This window comes from Dermacentor variabilis, chromosome 1 (assembly GCF_050947875.1).
Source record: "Dermacentor variabilis isolate Ectoservices chromosome 1, ASM5094787v1, whole genome shotgun sequence".
Lineage (NCBI taxonomy): Eukaryota > Metazoa > Arthropoda > Arachnida > Ixodida > Ixodidae > Dermacentor > Dermacentor variabilis.
The window spans coordinates 112,771,748-112,792,600 of NC_134568.1; the positions used below are offsets into that span (position 1 = coordinate 112,771,748).

Sequence of the window (20,853 nt, forward strand, 5' to 3'; positions counted from 1 at the left end):
GGTACGCGGTATTCTTTAAGCTTTCCTTCTTGCTGCCGCTGATCAACACGCTCAGAAATAGTCTTAAATTGCACGTGCTCTTGTATCGTTGGTATAGGTTGGCACCTATAAATTACGTTCACTCATTTCCGTGATGTCACAGCGTCCTAACATCTTTCGTCTAGGGATATATTGGAGCACGATTGCACAGACAGGTGCAGTGACGTATTGTGGGTGGAGGTTGTACTGAACTCTCAGGTTGTCAGCGATTATGGGAGCTGTTGCCCAAATACGGATGTGTGAACGCCATAGTTCATCAGTGTTTACCGGTTAAAATTAGGGGCTGAATTAATAGAGCTTTCTGTAAGTTCTCTTTGTCATTGACCGGCTACCTTTGCTAACGATGTGCTGCATCCGGAAACAAGTATATTTACGGCCGAGGCCTACGCACTATTAGCGTCTGTGAAGCATATAAGGAAATAACTCCAAAATGCAGTTACATATACAGACTCCCTAAGTGTCGTGAAGGCCTTGTAGTCATTCTGTAAGCACAAAAATCCAGTACTCAATAAACTCCATTCCATCCTGTGTAAAGCTTATATATCTAACCAGCATGTCATTATATGCTGGGTCCCTGGCCATGGGGGGTAATGTTCTGGCGGATGAGATGGCCACGTCAATTAATTGCATCGGAAGCTATTAAACCTACCGTTGCTGTCCCTGCCACAGATATGAGGCCTTTCTTACGAAGGAAATTGCGAAACCACTGGCAGCGCTTGTGGGACACGGAAACGAATAATAAGCTGCACGGGATAAATTAAGCCACAGTTAGGTATTTGGCCCTCCGTAACAAAATCACGGCGAACAGATGTCCTATTCTGTCGTCTCAGAATAGGACACACATTTGGGAGCCATAATTTTCTACTTTCTGGAAATGAACCTCCAACCTGTGGTAGATGCAGGGAGAGACTGACCGTCCTCCACATCCTATTGGAGTGTCGGGAAGCCGAAGCTGAGAGAAAGAAACGTTTTCCTCTGGCATACCGCTATTGTACCCCACTTCACCCGGCTATGTTTCTTGGAAAAGAACCGCTTTTTGACGCCAAAGCAGTCCTCGGTTTCTTGAATGATGTTGTCCTACATGTTATTAGTCCCATACATTCGTAGCGCTTCCTCTTTTCAGAGGATGCCGCTGCGATAGCAGTATTGCATAGCACATGCCTCCAGGCCCTTGTGTCTCAAGGGCGCTGGTGAGGCCGTAGTGCTGTGGCCAATATTTGCATCTGACATGTTTTGTATATCATATCATTTTTGTCAATGTACTTTAAGGCTCATAGTACACATGATTAGGCATCGGCATAATCTTGTTACACGTAGATTTTACGCACTTTACAGCGACTATTTTTTTGACCCCTTTACAGCCACGTCACATTAACTTCATAAAATCCATCACTCCATTGCGAAGTCACTAACACTGGCATGGCGCTCTTTGGCTCATACCTGGCCCTTACTCCAATAAAAACCACATATTCATTAATTCACTAACGATATGTCTAGCACCCCGATAGCCAGACATCTGCCGTATAACTTAAGAACTTTTCACAGCGATAGCTGTTATAGGCGTAATCGCAGTCTCCTGTCGTTGTCGGCCCCGTGGGCGATGTGCGTCCGGGCAAGGAACGCCCCTCCCCCGACCCCTCCCTGGCCGTTCTGATTGCTGCCGGGGTCATCGCTAGAATCCCAAAATCCTTTGCGAGCAATCCGTATCCCATGTGTACGCTATCCGCAAGCGCAATGTTATACACTTTGTCCTCATCTGTTGGCTATATATAGGTACTAGGCACAGCTAGTTTCGTTCAGGCAAAACTAATTTTATCTCAGCTCGCATGGGGCGCTAACGAACATGACAATGAAGAGCCTTTTTTCATTGTGCTGCGCTGCAATCTTGAATTCATCCTGTTCCTATTCGGGAAAACTTGCGCAGCTTTCTTACATCTTTCCAGCTCTCTGTCTCACTTGCTATAAACAGGTCCTTTGGAATTTCGGGGCATATATACTCCGACTTCCCTATTCAAGTACAAGTCGAATACAGAAATGCTCACATGAGATAACTGATTGACCTGTTTGAATGAAATTTGTTGCATTTGAGAGAGAAAAAAGCGTAATTTTGATTTAGGACCTCATATGTTTTACAAATATTGCCAAAAATCGGTAGGTTTTGAAATGAACTGAAGCATGAAGTTTACAATTTCGTAACTCTCCACCATAGAAAGATATAGCAGTTTGGTGAACTGCATCTATAGGTGCATCTAAAGGGCAAGTTTAATGCCAGGCGTTTTAGGAAATACGTCCGAAATTTCTTAAAAAGGGGTGAAGTGCGATAATTAAGCGATTTCCTCGGGGTTACCTTTATCATACAGGCGTATATTATCATATGATTCCAGGTGTAGATTAGGCAAATAATAATGCAAATTAGACTAATTAGCATTTTAACCAGCAATTCCATGCGATTCACCCCAATTAAGACGTGAAGTCCAACATTCGGGGTGCTCATAACCGCTTCCAGGCATGCATAAATTAGACGTTGCTAATTTTTATAGCGTTATCAATTCCAACTAATTTCACACAGACAAGGGACACTGAACTGCCGAAAAGCGCAACTGTCACGCTTTTGGTAGACACTCATTAGTACTACTAACGCGTCACCGTCGAGCGAGCCTGACGCGAGCAAGATCACGGCTTGCTAAGGACGCTCGCTTAAATGCACGCCCGATGGTGAGGCCGTGAACTCCTCCTCCCCCCTTTTCTCTTCTTATTTTTTGCACAAAGTTGCACAGTGCTGCATGGTCAGATTTTAATTTGAGAGAATCGGTGAGCTGGAACATTACAGTTGCTTTATGAACTGGGATTACTGGTATTTGTCAATCGCAAGTCCGCGAACACACATCACTATACATCGCACAGAACAAAGAGAGTGCTGCGAGAAGGAAGAACAAGGCGAACACGAGGTGAATGAGGGGGCCGTTTGTAAGGTATCGAGAACGGAGGAGGAAGAGGAGGAAAGAAAGAGAGAAGGCAGGGTTGTTAACCAGAAATTCGTCTGGTTGGCTACCCTACTCTGGGGGGACGGGAAAGATGGAATATAAATATGAGGTAGGGAGAGGAAGGGGAGGGGGGAAGACGCGGTGAGCTCGCGTACGCACGCGGAGGGCCTGAGCAAGTGAAAGGCGTTCACATAGGCCAGTCGCCCTCAAGAAAGGCAAAAGTGCCTTCACATGGGCCGACGAGCGATAGGGACAGTCTTCAAGTAGCACCTGTACAGACAACCGCCGATCGTCCAGTCATCGCAATGCGATAGATAATGCTTGTCTTTCCGTCTGAAATATGTGACAATGACACAATAAATGTTCGATGTTCTCTTCTGCGCCGCAGACGTCGCATGCAGCACTGTCGGTCATTCCAATAAAAGTAGTGTAGGCCTTCGTGAAAGCCCCTCCCAACCCCAGCCGGTATAGAAGTGATGCCTCACGTCGGTGAAGCCCGGGTGGAGGTCGGAGTTGGAGCGAAGGGTTCACTTCGTGCAAGTTACCAGTCTTATATTTGGGGTGTTCCGCTCTAAAAGAGAGCTTGCGTGCCAGGTGACGAAGCTGACTTGCAGCATCTGTCATGGAAAGAGGAATGGAAACGCTGTGTTGTTCTTGATTTGACTCTCGGGCAGCTTTGTCTGCTTGATCATTACCATTGATTCCGCAATGGCCAGGTAGTCATTGGAAAATAATTTCGCGGCCTTTCTGTTTGACGGCGTGGTGAAAGTTCACAATTTCGTACGTTAGCTGTTCGTGAGCTCCATGTCGGAGAACTGACTGCATGATGCGTAAAGCCTGTCTCGAGTCGGGAAACATGGCCCATCTATCCGGACTCTCTGTGTCAATAAATTGAAGCGCATTGCGCAGAGCCGTCAGTTCTGCCGTCGTGAACGTCGGGACACGTGACGTTTTGAATCGAAGTGCACGTCTTCTCGTCGATACAAGCACAGCACCGCCAAAACTGGTCTATGTAGTCGATCCATCAGTATCGATGCGTACGTGGCTACTGTAGCTCTTGTACAACAGGAGTAAGCTCAGTTGTTTTAGTGCAGGCGGTGGTAGATCTGACTTTTTCTGAAGTCCTGGAATTCTGAGGTACACTTAAGTATGGCGCAAACACATGAAGGAGACGCCGGCCTGGCCGCAGGTGTGCATCCCGATGTAAGCGAGGCACGATATGTCGTGACACTTGTGGTAAATGACGTGCGGAGTCTTTTCAAGATGAGTGCGGCGAGGTGGTGGGCAGTGTGCTTCCGGGCAGTGTGCTTGACCTGTGCAGGTTGTCTCGACGGCGATGTGCGTTGTGATTGAATAATCTTGAGCAATGGGAATAGCTTCAGCCGTTGATGCACTGAGTGGTAATCCAAGGCATATCCTCAGAGCTTGGGCCTGAGTGCTCTGAATTGTGCGCAGACTAGTTTTGTAGGTGTTCTATATAACAGGTAGGCTGTGCCAGAGGAACCCAACAACAACACTTTGTACAGCTGTAACATGGATTGCGTGTACACCCCCAGTTCTTTTCTGCAAGAAACCTGAGCAGATCACAGATAGTAATAAGTGGCTTTTTCACGTGTTTCACGGAAGGTGTCCAGGACAGGTCTCTGTCAATCACAACCCCCAGAACCTGTGACTTCTGCTGGATCGTATCACTTGTCCGTTGATTGATATGCCGTATGCAAACATTGGCTTCCGGGTAAATGCCACTACTGCGCATTTTTCCCACGTCACCTCCAGTCCTTTTTTCCGAAGGTAACATGATGTCGATGAGGCCGCCTTCTGAAGCCGAGCGCGAAGCTGAAACCGTGTCCATATACAGATGTCGCCGGAGTAGACAGAGAGTGGAACGGTGCTCGATAGGCTCTCAAGTAGTCCAATACGGGCTAGATTAAAAAGCGTTGGGCTTAATACTCCGCCCTGAGGGACTCCGCGGCTACTGTAATACTGGGGCATCAGGTTATACCCGGTGAGCACGTAGAATGATCACACCTGTAGGTAGCTATTGTTTCTAACGCTTTAAGGATGGCTTCATGAGTAACGTTATCATAAGCCCCTTTAACGTCCAGAAACAAGGCAGCAGACAAGTGTTTACAGGCCTTCTGGTATTCGAAGTTACCAAGTTGACAACGTTGTCTATAGATGAACGGCCCCAACTGAATACTGTCAGCGTGTCTGAGTAAATTTCATAGAGGTCTAGGTACCACTCCGGACGCTTTAAAACCATCCGTTCCATTACTTTGCCTATCCAACTAGCAAGCGCGATCGGACGGTATGACACAATTTCCAAAGGCGACTTGCCAGCTTTGAGGAGCGGAACCAGGCGACTTGACTCCGATTCCTGGGGAACCGTGGCACCCTGCCACGAGTAAATCTACAGGAGCAGGAGTGCCTTCCGTGCTCGTTCACCAAGGTTGCACAGAGCCCGGTATGTGATGCCATCTGGCCCTGGCGCTGAGGAACGCCTGCATAGAGCCAGCGCCGCCTCTAGTTCGTCCATAGAAAAATGGCACTCCATACGGGAATCCCGTGAGCATGGTGATTGGTCGCGAGTCTGCTTTCCAGTGTAACTTGCTTCACCGGTAATTCTCCTACAGAAGGATTCTGCGACTTCAATCTCTCTGCATTGTAGATAAAGAACCAGGGAATTAAATGGGTGGAGTTGTCGAGGGGTTGCACGGAGGCCACGAACAGTTCTCCACATAAAAGACAAAGGCTTTCGGAGATCCAGAGAATCACAGAAAGACATATATCGTTGTGGAGCCAGCTTATTCTTCTGTGTGCGTCAGGCCAATCCCAAGTCATGAATTGACTTTGTGCGTCTATATCTTCGTTCCGTACGGCGGCGAATTGCTCGAAGTTTCTCCAGCTCGATGTCGGATTCGGTGCGTGCTAGCTTTTTCAAAATCGAATCTGTGACAACCTGTAAGGCACCTTTTATTGCGTCCCTAGGCTGGATGGTATGTCGTCTCGACAGCAGTCTTCCAGGATCGATATAAATTTCGGCCAGTCGATGCATTGCACGGCTCCGGAGAACTTGGAGCTAGTCAGCACCCTCGATCTCGAGATAAGTTCGGATGTGGTAACTTCTCCGCGTTTCGAAGTCCGAAAACCATTGAACCCTTCTGTTAAAGGAGTGCGAAACAAAGCTAAGGACGAGACAGCTACTGTACGCTGTTCTTCGCTAATAGGTGGGGCTTCCATCGTTTATCAAACAAAGTTCTCGTTCAGAGGCAATGTACATTAATCTTCTGCCCCTCGAGTAAATCTTGGAGCTTCCCCAGATATAGTGATGGGCAATGAAATCTCCAGTGATCACCCGCGGTTGTGGAGTCGTCCAAATTTCCCGTAAGCGCTCGCAGTTTAGAGGAATTGATGGTGATAAGTAGGCTCCTAAAATTATGAAAGTGACTTTGCTTTTCTTCGCAGTCAAACACACGCACTGGTTTTAATTGTCAGGTGACACTGGGAGAAGAACATATCTCAAGTTACGGCGTATGAAAACAATAATCTTGCTGCATTGCTCGTGGGTGGATGACAAAATACACTCATACCCGGACAGTCTGATGGGAGATGGCAGGTTTGGCTCACAAATGACAATAATGGGAAACTGATTCACAAATACAAACTGTAGCAAGTCGGACTTAGGCGTCTTAAATTTTTTGGCTTTCCATTGAGAGACAGATGCATTTTTGACCTCCTCTCGAAACAATATTATCTGGCGGGCCATTGCTTTACCCTAGAGCCGCAAATGCTGGACCCAGGGTGTACAGCACCTGCAGCGTGCTCTGCGCCGACGGGGTTTTCATGTGGCTGAGTAGAACACGTCTAGCATCCCATTAGCGATCACAACATTACTATAACCTGACGATCATCAGGCGTTGTTGAGGGTGTCGATGGCGGTGGTGTTCGAGGTGTCTCCGTGGCAGGTTCTGCGCTTGGAAGTGCGGGCCACTCTGTACGATCATATAGTTTTGCCACTTTCTTCGTTTTCGCGGTATCTTTCATAGTGGCGCTACGTGTTGATGCAGCATCCACTTTGGCGGGAGACAGCGTGCTGCTTGGTGCGGCTTTTCGTTGCGCCCTTGGGTGGCGACACCGTTGTCGCCTAAGAGGCAGCGTCGCTGTGTGTTGAATTATCCCGAGCCATGCGCTTGAGAACCGCGAATTCCTTCCGGACCCGCGGGCAGTCCTTCGATGCGGCTTCCTGGAAACCACGGCAATTGGGGCACTTCAGGACGGTCGCGCAGCAGGCGTCTTCTGAATGGGGTTCAGCGCACCGAGGGCACACTGCATTGTTCACACAGACGCTTTTGCATGGCCAAACTTGAAGCACTTGTGGCATTGCAGGGGCTTTGGTATGTAAGGTCGAACTTGGAGGCGGACATGGCCAACTTTGACGTGAGAGGGAAGGCAGACTCCCGCAAACGCAAGCTTCACGCAGCGTATGGTCCCGAGTCTGGTGAGGTGCGTGATGAGAGTACCTTCTCTTGTTGTCTTTATTACTACCGGCAAGTGGTCGGTCTAAATGGAAACATCCACGTCTTAATTGACGCAAACAGTGCCGTTACCGCCTGTAGGGATCATTGATCGCGCTTTTACTTTGTCGATTTCTGTGACATTCCGGAGGCTTTGTAGCGCGCTACGATGTACAACGTCTACAGCCAGAGCATTCTTCCATGAGTTCATTTTCACGTCTTTAATTTCACTCGGTGGGATACCCTCGAGTAAGAAAGAAATAACCTGCGTGTTCAGGAGCTGCAAATTGGTCATGCGTTCCACGGGTAAGAACAGAACAGTGCGTGGCTAGCGCTCTGGTATATCCTTCACGTCTGAGTCACTTGCGATGACGCCCGCAGCAGTCTTATTTTTGCCGTTCGCCTCATGACAGCGTCGATCGTCCGAAGAGTAGTAGCTGTCCGAGTACAACTCGGTGACCGCGCTGTTTGTGTCGCTTGACTCGCTCCCGCGTTTCCTGTATGTAAGCCGACCGGACGGCTGCGCGCCAGGAAGGTCCTCGCAAGTATCTTCGTCATTGCCGCAACGAGGGAGCGGCAGCTCCCAGGGTTTGCAAAGCAACAAAGCGAAAACGCAGAGACAACAGTGCCGTCGTTCAATAGCTTCACGGTAACGGCCGCGCGAAAGTTTCTTTGAGACAAAACAGAACATTTTGCGCTCCGTGAAAGAGTGCTATATTTGGCCGGATCCACCAAGCTTTTTTTTGTTTTTGTTTGTTGTTTCCTTGTTGGCCATTAGAATCGGCCAATATTCAGCCCGCTACTCCATTCTCCTCTTGGGCCAGTAGAGTAATAGGAACGGGTAAATTCACTTTAGGTCGCTTAATGTGGGTATTTCTGCCTTTTTTGAAGGTAGCCAGGCAGTAGTTCCTCATCGTATTCAGTAATACTCGTGCGAAAGAGTTATTGCTTGTTTTCCCTTTCATATTTCATCCCGGAGTGACAGCGCAATAGAGATAACGCAAGAGGAAAGGTATCGGGAGGTCAACCAGACTATGAATAAATAATAATAATAATATTTGGGGTTTTACGTGCCAAAACCACTTTCTGATTATGAGGCACGCCGTAGTGGAGGACTCCGGAAATTTTGACCACCTGGGGTTCTTTAACGTGCACCTAAATCTAAGCACACGGGTGTTTTCGCATTTCGCCCCCATCGAAATGCGGCCGCCGTGGCCGGGATTCGATCCCGCGACCTCGTGCTCAGCAGCCCAAACTATGAATAAAAGGAAAATAAGACATCCACCCGTTCGTAGCAATTGCTACAAAGGAAACCCAACGGGTTCCTCGAAAGAAAAGCCTCATAGTTGAAGAGAAATTCGTCCTGGTCGGGGACTCGAACCCGGGACAACCGCCTTTCCGGGGCAGCCGCTCTACCATCTGAGCTAACCAGGCGGCTAGTAGATGGCAGGGCTAAGTCGAATTTGCCGACAACACGAAGCAAAGGCAAGTGTTTGATATTTACCTTTGCAAAGTCTGATATGATGTGCACTGATATGATGATATGGTGTGTACACATTGGTTATGCATGATTACACCGAAGAAAAGGTAAATAATTGTTCCCGATTCTACGCCTTTTTCGCCATTAGTCCTCTGGTACTGGTCAAAAGCTTTAGGGCTGCGCCTCCTCGCCTGTCTGTCATGCAACGTGACAAAGCTGCGAAAACCCAGCACGTCAAAGTGATGTGTACGCTTAAATATGCATCAATATGCTGAACAAAACAATTTTTACAATATAGCCGGGAACTGCCCCTTTCCGAAAGGAATAGAAGATTGCTGCCTGCCGATCGCTCTTGCACTGGCTTCTTGGATCTGCCGGGAGAACGGATTTATTTACTTATGATAAAAAAAAATTCAGTGGCATTATAACGTTGTAGAGCCCTTTCGGCACGTATACGACATCTCTCTGCCAACTATTTTTCGCTGAGGATCCCTTTTAGCGGCATTTTAAACCTCCGGTTACAAGTCGCCGCGACTTTCGACCAGCTACCGCAAACTAAGCAAGGGGAAGCGGGCCAATTGCAGACGCCGGCACCATCCTCCTCATATGGTTATCAAATTTCACTCCGTTAGCTTGGCCCTTCGGGACTCTCTCCATTTATGCGTGGTCTTCGCCTGTTGTCGGTCAATTGGATAAGAAAAACCTGTCAAGATAAGCAACACTATTCGCTTTGAAAACAAACCAAGTAACTTACTATAAACGAGAAGAGCGTTTCATTGGGCTGCTCAAACAACGCTGTGGGTCACCGCCCACTGCTTGCGTCGGCGGTTACGTAAATTTTACGTTAGGAGATTGAATAAATCACTGTCGAGTGACTGCCGGCAGTAGTTATTACCCTGGCCGCAAAGGTTGCTGCGCAGGTGACAATGGCTGATATTGATGTCGTACACCGCGTTCCAACAAAAAACTAAAATCAATCGAACATTATTATCAAATTCAACTCCTGCGCACCCCGTGACAACTTGCTTCAATCTGCAAACAAATCCCGTCTTACTGCAGCCGATTTTGGCCTGACAGAACGTACGCCAGTGCTCATAACTGAGCACTTGTAAACTGAGTACAAACTTTTGCTTGCAAAGGGGATTGCCGCAAAGAAGCAACACAACTAGAAATATGCTTGGGTATCGAGAGTACGAATATTAATGAGGAAAGCGGAGAATTCCGATGTCTTTCGCATCTTCACGGAGGCTGACCTAGACCGTGTGGCATAATATCCCCGATATGCTCACGATTTCTTCTGTTGATAATTTTCATAGATTACATATACCACACTCACTGCTTCAGTGCAATGTAAGAAACTTAGAGAAAAATATTTATTCTCTTCTTACGCTGTTGGCACAGCGCAATAACATGTAAGACGTTACAGCCGTCACGGAAACTTGGCTAAAGCCTGGTAAAAGTTATAACATTCCAAACTACGTTTTCTCTCGTGTCCTAGCGTTGCTGAAAACAGAGAAGGAGGGGTAGGATACTATATTATGAACTTACTTGGTTATAGGCTTTATTCGTTTTTGAATAGACCTACTAGTGGACACTCGGAAATTATTTTTGTAGAGGTGCAAAATGTCATAATTGGTGTCGTATACCGTACCCCGCATACTGATTGTAGCTTGTTTTTAAATTACCTAAAATATGTTCTCATTCACCTGACCGAAAATAACAAGAAAGCTGTTATTGTCGGCGACATGAATATTGACACTCTTACCCCCGTATTCAGAAACGCATCTTAACTTGAAGCTCATGCTTGACTTGATATAAATGACGCTTGGTGCGAACGCGCCCAAGACTCTCATTGCGTTTCGTTTAGTGCTTTCACGACAGGTGTCATTTAAATAAATTCAAGCGTGGGCTTCAAGTTAAAGTGTTCTGAATACGGGGCTTAGTAACAGACACGCTGAATATTCAAACTTACTCTCCTCGTATGAGTCCAGTAACCTTGTCATTGGTCCCACGCGAATTACAACTCATACCTCAACTTGCCTTGATCACATCTTATGCACCTTTGATGCCACTGAAAGCCTTTATGAAGCCTACGATACAGATGCTGCTGACCACTTACCGATTGCGTATATTGTCTTGAAGATACATATTTTAACCGGGCAAAATTTTCAGGAACTACAAAGTGAATTGATTATGAAAAACTCTCTCTGTCACTTTCCAGCCTGTCGTTCGCGTACTTAGACGACTTCATAAAAATCTAACGTGCAGTGTTCTATGCTAATAGAAAGACTTAAAGGTGCAATTATAGAGTGCACTCAAATAAAAGTAAAAACACGATACACGCAACCAATATCTCCATGGATGACACAGAACGTACTGACCCTAATTAAAGCGCGAGATTATTGGTATACTAAACTGAAACGATATCGAGGCAACACGTACTACTTTATTCAATACAAGGAGCACAGGAACAAAGCATTGGCAGCAATGCGAATACAGAAGAAGCTTTATTACAATAACCAAATCAACGCGTAATCTCACAATCCGAAAAGATTATGGGCTACGACAATAGTTTATTATTATACCTACAGTTTCAAAGTGAATTCTCGCATCGATAGCTACAGGATGTGGTGCTTCATCAGCAAGTCAAAAATTTAACCATCACTTTTGTGCCGTTGGAACTGAGCTTCTTTTGGGCATTCAAAGTAGGGTCAAGCCATCTTTGCCTGCTTGGAATTAATGTTCCTTTGACTATACAGATATTTCACTCTAGGAAGTCATTGCAACTACAAATCTATTAGACAGAGGAAAGCACCTGGTTTCGATGGTATTGCAAAGTCCGTACTGAAAAATATAAAAATTTTGGCACATACTCTCGATACATTGTTTAACAAAGCATTTCACACGGGCACATACTCGGAAGTATTAAAGGTAGCAAGAGTGATGCCTATTTATAAAAGGGGCGACCCAAATGATTTAGGTAATTACCGACCTATATCGGTATTGAACTGCATAAACATAATTTTTGAGAAACCACTGGCTAGTAGAATAACAAAATTTCTATATAAAAAGAACATCCTGTCCCCGCATCAACACGGCTTTCAAGTCTCAATCGACAACTACGATTATTTTGTCCTTAACAGGTGTAATTAATGAAGCCTTGAAAAAGAACTAAATATCAATAGGAGTATTTTTACATATAAGAACAGCATTTGACACTGTCGACTAACACTCACGAAATTTGAAAGACTCGGATTTCGAGACATTTGCTTAGACTTTTTAAAGAGCTATCTCGATAGCTGTAAACAAGCAGCGGTCATCGATGAGCACATCTCAAGTTTCTTTGACATTACCATGGGCGTACCACAAGGATCGGTACTTGGGCCAATATTATTTACAATATACATCATCGACCTTCCGGACTGCGTAAATCAAGCACATCTCTTCATGTATGCTGATGACACAGCTCTTGTGGTCAGTAGCAAATCTTTAAATACCGCAGTTAAAGTAATCAACAACGAGCTTCGATATATTAGTGAATGGTTTGAAAGTAATCGGCTATCCTTAAACTAAATAACAACAAATAAAAATAAAAAAACAAATAAAACTGAATTTGTTATTTTTAGGCCCCCGCTTAAGAAAAAGTCTTTTGAGGAGCCGTGCCGCATTATGATTGGCCGTGATGAAATAGAAGTTGACTCAGTGCTCTACTTGGGGGTAAACCTTGATTCCGCTCTCAACTGGAAGCCTCATAACGACAAGCTGTGTGGTAAGCCCTCTTCCCCATGCTTCGCAATGACGAAGGCGCGGAGTAATTTCATAATGCAAAAAAGAGGTGAGGCGTGCAGACAGGACACAAGAGTAGAGAAGTGGACAACACGAACGCCGACTATCAACTGAAGGAAGCACTGAGGCGAAAAAACAAAGAAGACACAAAACTCATCTGCGCAAGCTCAGGAATATTATCACCACGTGTCAGTCGGGTACATGTGCCGGTCTACGTGAGAGATAACTGTTAAGGCACTTAATCTCTTCCTTATGTAAAGTAATCGAAGGCTGACTCACGCATGCACTTCCACCATTATAGATATGCCATGCCTCTACCATATGGCGCGTATCTTCATTCTTATGTCTGTACAATATCGCGCATTCATCTAACTCTGGCGTGCAGTTACAATCTTGGCAATGTAGGGAAAGATTAGAAGGCGATCCACCGGTTAACGACCTTTTATGTTCCATTAGCCTCTGACTGATACACCGTCCCGTTTGCCCTACGTAGAACTGGCCACAGCTACGGGGGATTTTATAAACCACACCCATACGACAGTCAGTAAAACTGTTGTTCTTATTGTGCTTCACTGGACAAATATCTGTTCTTTTCTTGCCTTTTACCTGCTCCTTTTTCCTCTCTACGGCAGCGCATGTCTTACCTAACTTATTGGGAGCAGTGAAAGCAACATTAACATCATATCTACTTGCAACCTTTTTAAGCCTGTGCGACAATGAATGAATGTACGGAATAGCCACTACTCTTTTTTGCTATTACTGGTTTCTGTAATCACGTCCGTCCCCCTCGAAACCGACTTCTTTAGGCGCTCAGCCACAGTGGCCACTGCTACTCTAGGATAACCTGCTTCTAATAGGCGCCGGACCTGCGCATTAAGACTTGCGCTCATTTTGTGCATGCAGGATCTGGGGAGGGAAGACTTAAGGCACGACATGGCAATTCCGTTTTTTACTACTTTGGAATGCTTGGATTGAAAGTTTAGCAACGGCTTCGAAGATCTTGGGGAGTACTGCATTCTGTCGTTCTAAGCTTCATTTCTAGTACTCTGAGCCCTTTTTCATGTTCCCCTACTTATCTGCACAATCCTGCTTCGTTAGCTTCCTTAATTGCGATATGTATGTTGCGCGCTAGAACCATGTCGCGGTTTTGTCGTAATCGTGTCGTCCCATTGGAAGTTCAAATGATGTGCGGCTTCCTTCAACCATCATCTGGGCTTGCCAGGAGGATCGGAGCTATTCTTTCCGTTGAATCATGGCGCCAAGTAAGGTTCTATCAGGAGTGTCTAAAGGACCGTGGCGCGGCCCTGGAAGATGGTCGCCATTGGAACCGCCCCTACGCAGATTGGAATAAGGTAGCCGTGCAACACGCCGACTTCCTATGGAGGATGAAACTACCGGAACTTCAACAAAGTAAGAGAAAACACCTTTCTAATAATTCACCGTCAAATAACGTACTGGTTCTTGGAGGCGCCATCGTAGGTGATACCCATAGAAAAACCCTTGCTTTAGGTCCTAAGCATTGTTTTAAGCCTAACGTAAAGCCCGTTGACATTTTAAGCATACCGCGCTGCATAACCAGGTTCGTCCCGGAAGAAGAACGCTTGCGCTGTATTTCAGATTGCATTGCTAGCATTGAACAATCAAGTTCTTATTTTAAGACGTCTGACCCTGTCCGACCGTTAGTTAATTACCTTATGGAGCATAAACTTAGACCAGTAATATCTGACAAGGAAGGTTATTTCGTATTTATGCCAGATGACATGTTTTCAGAAAAAGCGATCTCAGCCATATAAAAGAATTTACAGCCAGTAAAACTCAAGCCGTCGGCAGTTAAGCAACGCGCGGTTGACCTCCTGTCAAAATATAATCTTGATAAGGTTGTCTCTAATGTCAAGAAAGCAAAATTCCTCACCTTAGAACTGTTTTTCTCGGCGAAGACCCATAAGCAAGCAATTCCTTTTCGTGCTATAGTGCCAGAGAAAGGGACGTGGCAGGTCTGTGTCGCTTGTTACCTACAGAACTGCTTAGCTTCACTAGATTTTCAGACCCCTTTTGCTTGCGTAATTCTCAGGCACTAGTTCAGTATTTGAGAGAGGAAAATCCTGGTGATTGTACAGCTTTTAGTATGGATATCGAAGACCTGTATTATTCCTTGCCGCATGACGGGTTGCTAAATTCCATAAGTGAGTGCATTAAAGAACAAGTGCAAGAGTCGGCTTTTATTGACAGGTGCGGTGTTTCCACGGGAGCTTTTCTAGAAATTCTTTCAATGTACCTGAAGTCGACACTGATTGGGTGGAGAGATGTCGTTTTTCTGCAGAAATCAGGCATTTGTATTGGCTCAAAGGTTTCCCCTATTCTTAGCAATATTTACCTGAGTAAGGTTGACAGCTGCTTAGAGAAAGCCTTAGGTGATAGCGTTATCAAGATATTTCGTTACGTTGACGATTACCTGATTTTCTGCAATAGGGAAGAATTCGATTCCGCTGCTGCCTCAGTAAGTGAGCAATTTAAACTTTATGGAGGAGGATTAAAGTTTACCAAGGAATTTCCTCAGCGACGCGTAATTCAGTTTCTTGACATTTCCTTGGTCTTCGAACAAAATGACATTTGTTGGCAGAACTCCCCAAGATCTTCGAAGCCGTTGCTAAACCTTCAATCCAAGCATTCCAAAGTAGTAAAAAACGGAATTGCCATGTCGTGCCTTAAGTCTTCCCTCCCCAGATCCTGCATGCACAAAATGAGCGCAAGTCTTAATGCGCAGGTCCGGCGCCTATTAGAAGCAGGTTATCCTAGTGTAGCAGTGGCCACTGTGGCTGAGCGCCTAAAGAAGTCGGTTTCGAGGGGGACGGACGTGATTACAGAAACCAGTAATAGCAAAAAAGAGTAGTGGCTATTCCGTACATTCATTCATTGTCGCACAGGCTTAAAAAGGTTGCAAGTAGATATGATGTTAATGTTGCTTTCACTGCTCCCAATAAGTTAGGTAAGACATGCGCTGCCGTAGAGAGGAAAAAGGAGCAGGTAAAAGGCAAGAAAAGAACAGATATTTGTCCAGTGAAGCACAATAAGAACAACAGTTTTACTGACTGTCGTATGGGTGTGGTTTATAAAATCCCCCGTAGCTGTGGCCAGTTCTACGTAGGGCAAACGGGACGGTGTATCAGTCAGAGGCTAATGGAACATAAAAGGTCGTTAACCGGTGGATCGCCTTCTAATCTTTCGCTTCATTGCCGAGATTGTAACTGCACGCCAGAGTTAGATGAATGCGCGATATTGTACAGACATAAGAATGAAGATACGCGCCATATGGTAGAGGCATGGCATATCTATAATGGTGGAAGTGCATGCGTGAGTCAGCCTTCGATTACTTTACATAAGGAAGAGATTAAGGGCCTTAACAGTTATCTCTCACGTAGACCGGCACATGTACCCGACTGACACGCGGTAATACCATTCCTGAGCTTGCGCAGATGAGTTTCGTGTCTTCTTTCTTTTTTCGCCTCAGTGCTCCCTTCAGTTGATAGTCGGTGTTCGTGTTGCCCACTTCTCTACTCTTATGTCCTGTCTGCACGCCTCACCTCTTTTTTGCATTATGAATCCTTACCAACTAGCTCAGCTTTCTGTCGTTCTGAGTAATTTCAGTTTCGAAACCTTGAGAACCTTAGATTTTTGTCTCGTTCATTCTCACTTAGGCTATTGTATTGAAGCCTGGGTATTTACCTACAAAACATACTTAGAGCCTGTAGTACGGCTTCAGAAGAGAGCTCTGCAGATAATCAACTACGCTAGCTTTACTGCACCGTCAAGAAGTCTTTTTCTTATGAACAAAGTCATGTCATTATCGCACCTGGGAGATTACCGCGTGGCCTTATTAGTGTGCTCGATAACCAGATGCAACACGCCTTTTCCTACCAGTATATTCAATGGATCCACATTTAACAGTCGCTCAGCCTTTCTCGAGAAATTTCTGGTCCCGTATGTCACAACCAGTATGGCCTGCGACGCATACATTATCTAGGTGTAAAAATATGGAACTCGCTTCCTACTAACATTAAGCAGTCGGTTGATTTTAATACTGTGGTAAAAGAATTCTTTCTTTCTGATCTAAACTGATTAGGATATAACGGAAATTATAGCGATGTCAACAACTGGATACAGTGTTGCTGTTATGCTTTCTTGTTGTTTCTGTGTATGTGCGTATGGATGTAAGTAATGTGAGTGTAAATTCCGGTGTACCCTTGTTATTACTCGATATACTGTGCATCAAATATATCTATAGCGTATTAGTGTACATTCTTGCTACGTTGATTGAATAATAATTACGTGTTAGCCTTCTGCAAACTGTTAAAGCTGTATAATGTTTAAATAGTTCTTTTACGTGTAACAGTTTCATGTATTCTTATCGCCAGCATGCGTGGATGGGCTGCCATGGGATGGAGGCCAAGGGTCTTGTCTCGGATGCGTGCTGCTTCACTGGCGGTAGGGGGCTCCCGTCGTGGGCGACACTTAGCAGTTTGGACAGCAACTAACTTTTTCGCTCCTGCGGCAGTCTGCACCATTGTCAATTGTTCTTTTTTTGGTTGTATTTCTTTCTTTTTTTGTTTGTTTGTTCAATCCAAAAAAAATTATTGTGCCCATGTCTGAATCGCTTATTTTTCTTGATATAACCCCATGGATCTGTAACTAGCTTATGGCTAAGGATTCAGACGTTGTCGCATACCAGTCTTGTATATTTTATTTATTTATTTATTTATTTATTTATTTATTTATTTATTTATTTATTTATTTATTTGATACTGTCAACCCCGATCTTGGGGTCATTACAGGGAGGGTGATGTGTCAAGAATACATGATACATAATTTTCTTTCTATACAACATACAAATTCACTGGCGCTCTTGGTGGTTAACAGCAACAACGAGAAAAAACAAAGGAACAACGAACAGTAGTTATACAAAGAAAACTCAACAAAAATGCTCGTAGTAAAATTCTCCCCCCCCCCCCCCATTATACATCCTCGCAAAAGAAAGTATCTAACGCATTTTCAAATTCGGCATATTGATCGGATATTCGGATATTGATCGGAACAAAGTTATTATTGTTATTAGATTGGGATAGAATTAAATTACAGGGCCCGAGGTCTCTAACACCTTGGCATAAAATTATGTAAATGTCACACATTTATCTGTAGGTCATGATACTTCGTGGCTGGAAGGACTACGGTACTCGGCGAAAATGTGGCTTCTGAGGACACCGCTCCCGCATTCTATAGACCGTTTCATCGGCAAGGAGGAACGTAGCCTCGAACCAGCGTGCCGCGCTGCTCCCCTCCTCGCACTGGTATATGCGGATTCCGTTTTATACCAGCGACAGCTTGGAAAGGTAGCGGTTTAATTGCGAATTAGTGCGATTCTGACGTGTTCTGTCTGGGATTTCTGCGATGTCAGATGACTCAAGGTCGACGGGCTACCACTCTGCCGTATTCGGCTGCAAAAATAACTTCAGGAAGCAAGGGTGAAGTTCATCTTCAGCCGCGGCGACTTCGTGGACACCGCCGCTACGGTAGCAGAGAAGCGTCCGCTTTGTATTGCCAGCATTAACAGAAAGGACTTGATGGCATCGCCTGTACGTTAGGAAGGTGTTGTTGCCAGTGAGCGCTCGGCGACGAATTCGGAACTGGGCGCCCATGATCAAACTGGGATATGAAAGAAAGGTGCGTATTCGAGTCGGTCAACTATTGCGAATGGATGAATCTATTTTTTCGTGCACGCACACTAAGCTTATTCTGCTTAAACGTGTTCTAAAATTATCGTGCTTGGCAACAAACGTTCTGGCGGAAGTTGACCGAGGAGGTATTATGAAAACAGTACGTGCCGACTAAGAAATTAAGGTGTGTTCCTTTCCATTCTGTAGCCAAAGCCATGCCTACAAGTTGCCAGCCGGCACTAGTTCACACGGGCTCTCCCGTGCTTCCGAATCTCGCCGGCAAGCTGTCGACGCTGCTCGTCGTGCGCTGTATTACTGCAGAAAATAAAGTTGCTATTACGAATAGTACTTGTTGGTTTTTCAGCTCTTTCGAGTAGGCGAGGTGCCCTTGCACGCACAGGCACCATTCGAGACCTAAGATTGTGCATATTCTTTCAACACGTCGCGTGCGTCTGGTTAATCATGGCATATTTCCGGCCACTATCATAAGCTCATTTTATCCATGTTCACAGCCCTTTCGATCGAATTATTTTACAGTTTCTTTATTTTGTAAAGCTTGATGGCCGGTTGCCAGATAAACAATGTTTAGAAAATCGCACCGCAAAAATTTTAGGACTACGAAAGCTAGCAAAACGTGCTTCCTCGGAGCTTCGCAGTTACCTCGATTCAGATGTACGCTGGTGCGGCACACAGCATCACACATGACGACACCTCTGATTGTTGTGGCCTGAGTGATACCTTAATAGAGTTCCAGGCTAGACATACAATAATAACACGTTACATGTATACGTTACGTATCGACAATGTTCAGACTTGACTCGCCTCCTATTTCGATCGTGGAGAGGGCTGCGGGAGCGCCTCTAGGCCCGTCGCCGTTCGATATTGCGGCTATATCGAAGATAAACGCTTACTGAAGACACCTTAAGAAGCTTTCCAATCCAAACAACTTGTTGTCACCTCTAGGAAAAGTGCGAAAACTTGCCACTCGTCGTCAACAGCACGTTCGCCGTGCACCCTCCTGCGCGATCATACATACCAGCATGGCGCCGCACGATAGACGGCGCTGCGATCGCAAAATGGCGGCGCGCCCTCAATAAAACGGTCTATAGAAAGCAGTTATGAAGGCTGTACAAAGTCATAGAGCTGTTTTGCCGCTAGTTGTTTTATTACTTCTGGCATGTCACGCCTGCTCGCTTTTATAGCACAGAAAGCTGACTTGTCTGCAATGGGCGGTAGCCATTTCGAATTAGCAACCCATGGTGGCATATACCCGCAAATTTGTAAAAATGTCCTTCTCCTTCAATGACTATTCCAAATTCAGAAAACGCTAGTTTACGCTTCTCAAGGAAGTATACTGGTTCAAGTAAAAATTTGTAGGGGATATCTTCCTTCGAAGCGTATTAATGCAAGAACTTGAGGACGATTATTCTGGCACCACATTATACCACTCTCTGGTGCTGCTCGAATCCTTCGCAACTGCTTCAGAAATGAAGGAGGTTAGGTCACATTGACTTAGTTTTCAACAGAAATACAATACAATAGTACAACGCTCAACACGCCAGTATGGTCAGAAAACGTCTGAAACCATCAGCACCACCTTGCCAGCCACCTTTTTTTTCATGTTTATTGTGGCTGGAACATTAACCGACAGCCCATTAAGGACAGGGAGTTATAGCTCTTTTACATCTAGCAGCCTGTTCTTATAGCTCAAAGATAATCAATTGGATGCTTACCATCATACCTGTAACCGTAGGCACCAGTCTCTCCCTGAGGAATGTTATGCGGTATGATGGGGTACGAGGACTCAGTGAGCGCGCCAACCTGGCGCAGTCGCTCCTGCAGCTCGAGTGAGTGACGCTCCTTCTCCATCTTCTCCCTGGCCTGCGAATCCATTTGCGCGGTCCGGTACCTATCGGCGGCCGTCCTCTGCTCGCGGTCCGCCCTGCGCTCCTCGTCGATCCAGCGTCTGAGGTCGTCCCCGGTCAGGCCCAGGCTGGCACCAGTCTCCATCAGAGCCTCGAGTTCCATGCTGGGGTGTCACGTCAGTGTCAGTTTACTGCGACCAGGTCGAGCCTTCTCTATCTGCAGCTGCTTTGTCACTTCTTGTTTTTCAGAATCTTAGCTGACGCTGCCCGTCTGGCTGGATGTTATCTTCGGGATTTATTCGATATTCTCTGTCTGATATCGACGGGAGCGTTGGCCTCGCCTGTCCCCACAATTGAACGGGATTGCTGAGACTTCGCTCAACGAGTGTCAGCTGTTTCTTCCCGTCTCCCGTTTTTGCTTTCGTGTTTGATGTTTATTACCTAGGTACCATATTGGTTGCGAACTCCTTGGCATTA

At 45.6% G+C, this 20,853-nt stretch overlaps 1 protein-coding gene across 3 annotated transcripts in view; it reads right to left on the reverse strand.

Moving 5' to 3' along the window:
* LOC142583094 (stomatin-like) overlaps positions 1-20,554 on the reverse strand; it is a 144,172-nt gene extending 123,618 nt beyond the window's left edge. For all 3 annotated transcript variants that reach the window (XR_012828543.1, XM_075693395.1, XM_075693408.1), the window contains exon 1: positions 20,245-20,554. Coding sequence is in view for 2 of the 3 variants with exons in the window: in XM_075693395.1 (XP_075549510.1) it covers positions 20,245-20,539 (295 nt within the window). In the remaining variant the exon portion in view is untranslated. The remainder of the gene's footprint in view (positions 1-20,244) is intronic.
* Between the last annotated feature and the right edge of the window lie 299 nt (positions 20,555-20,853).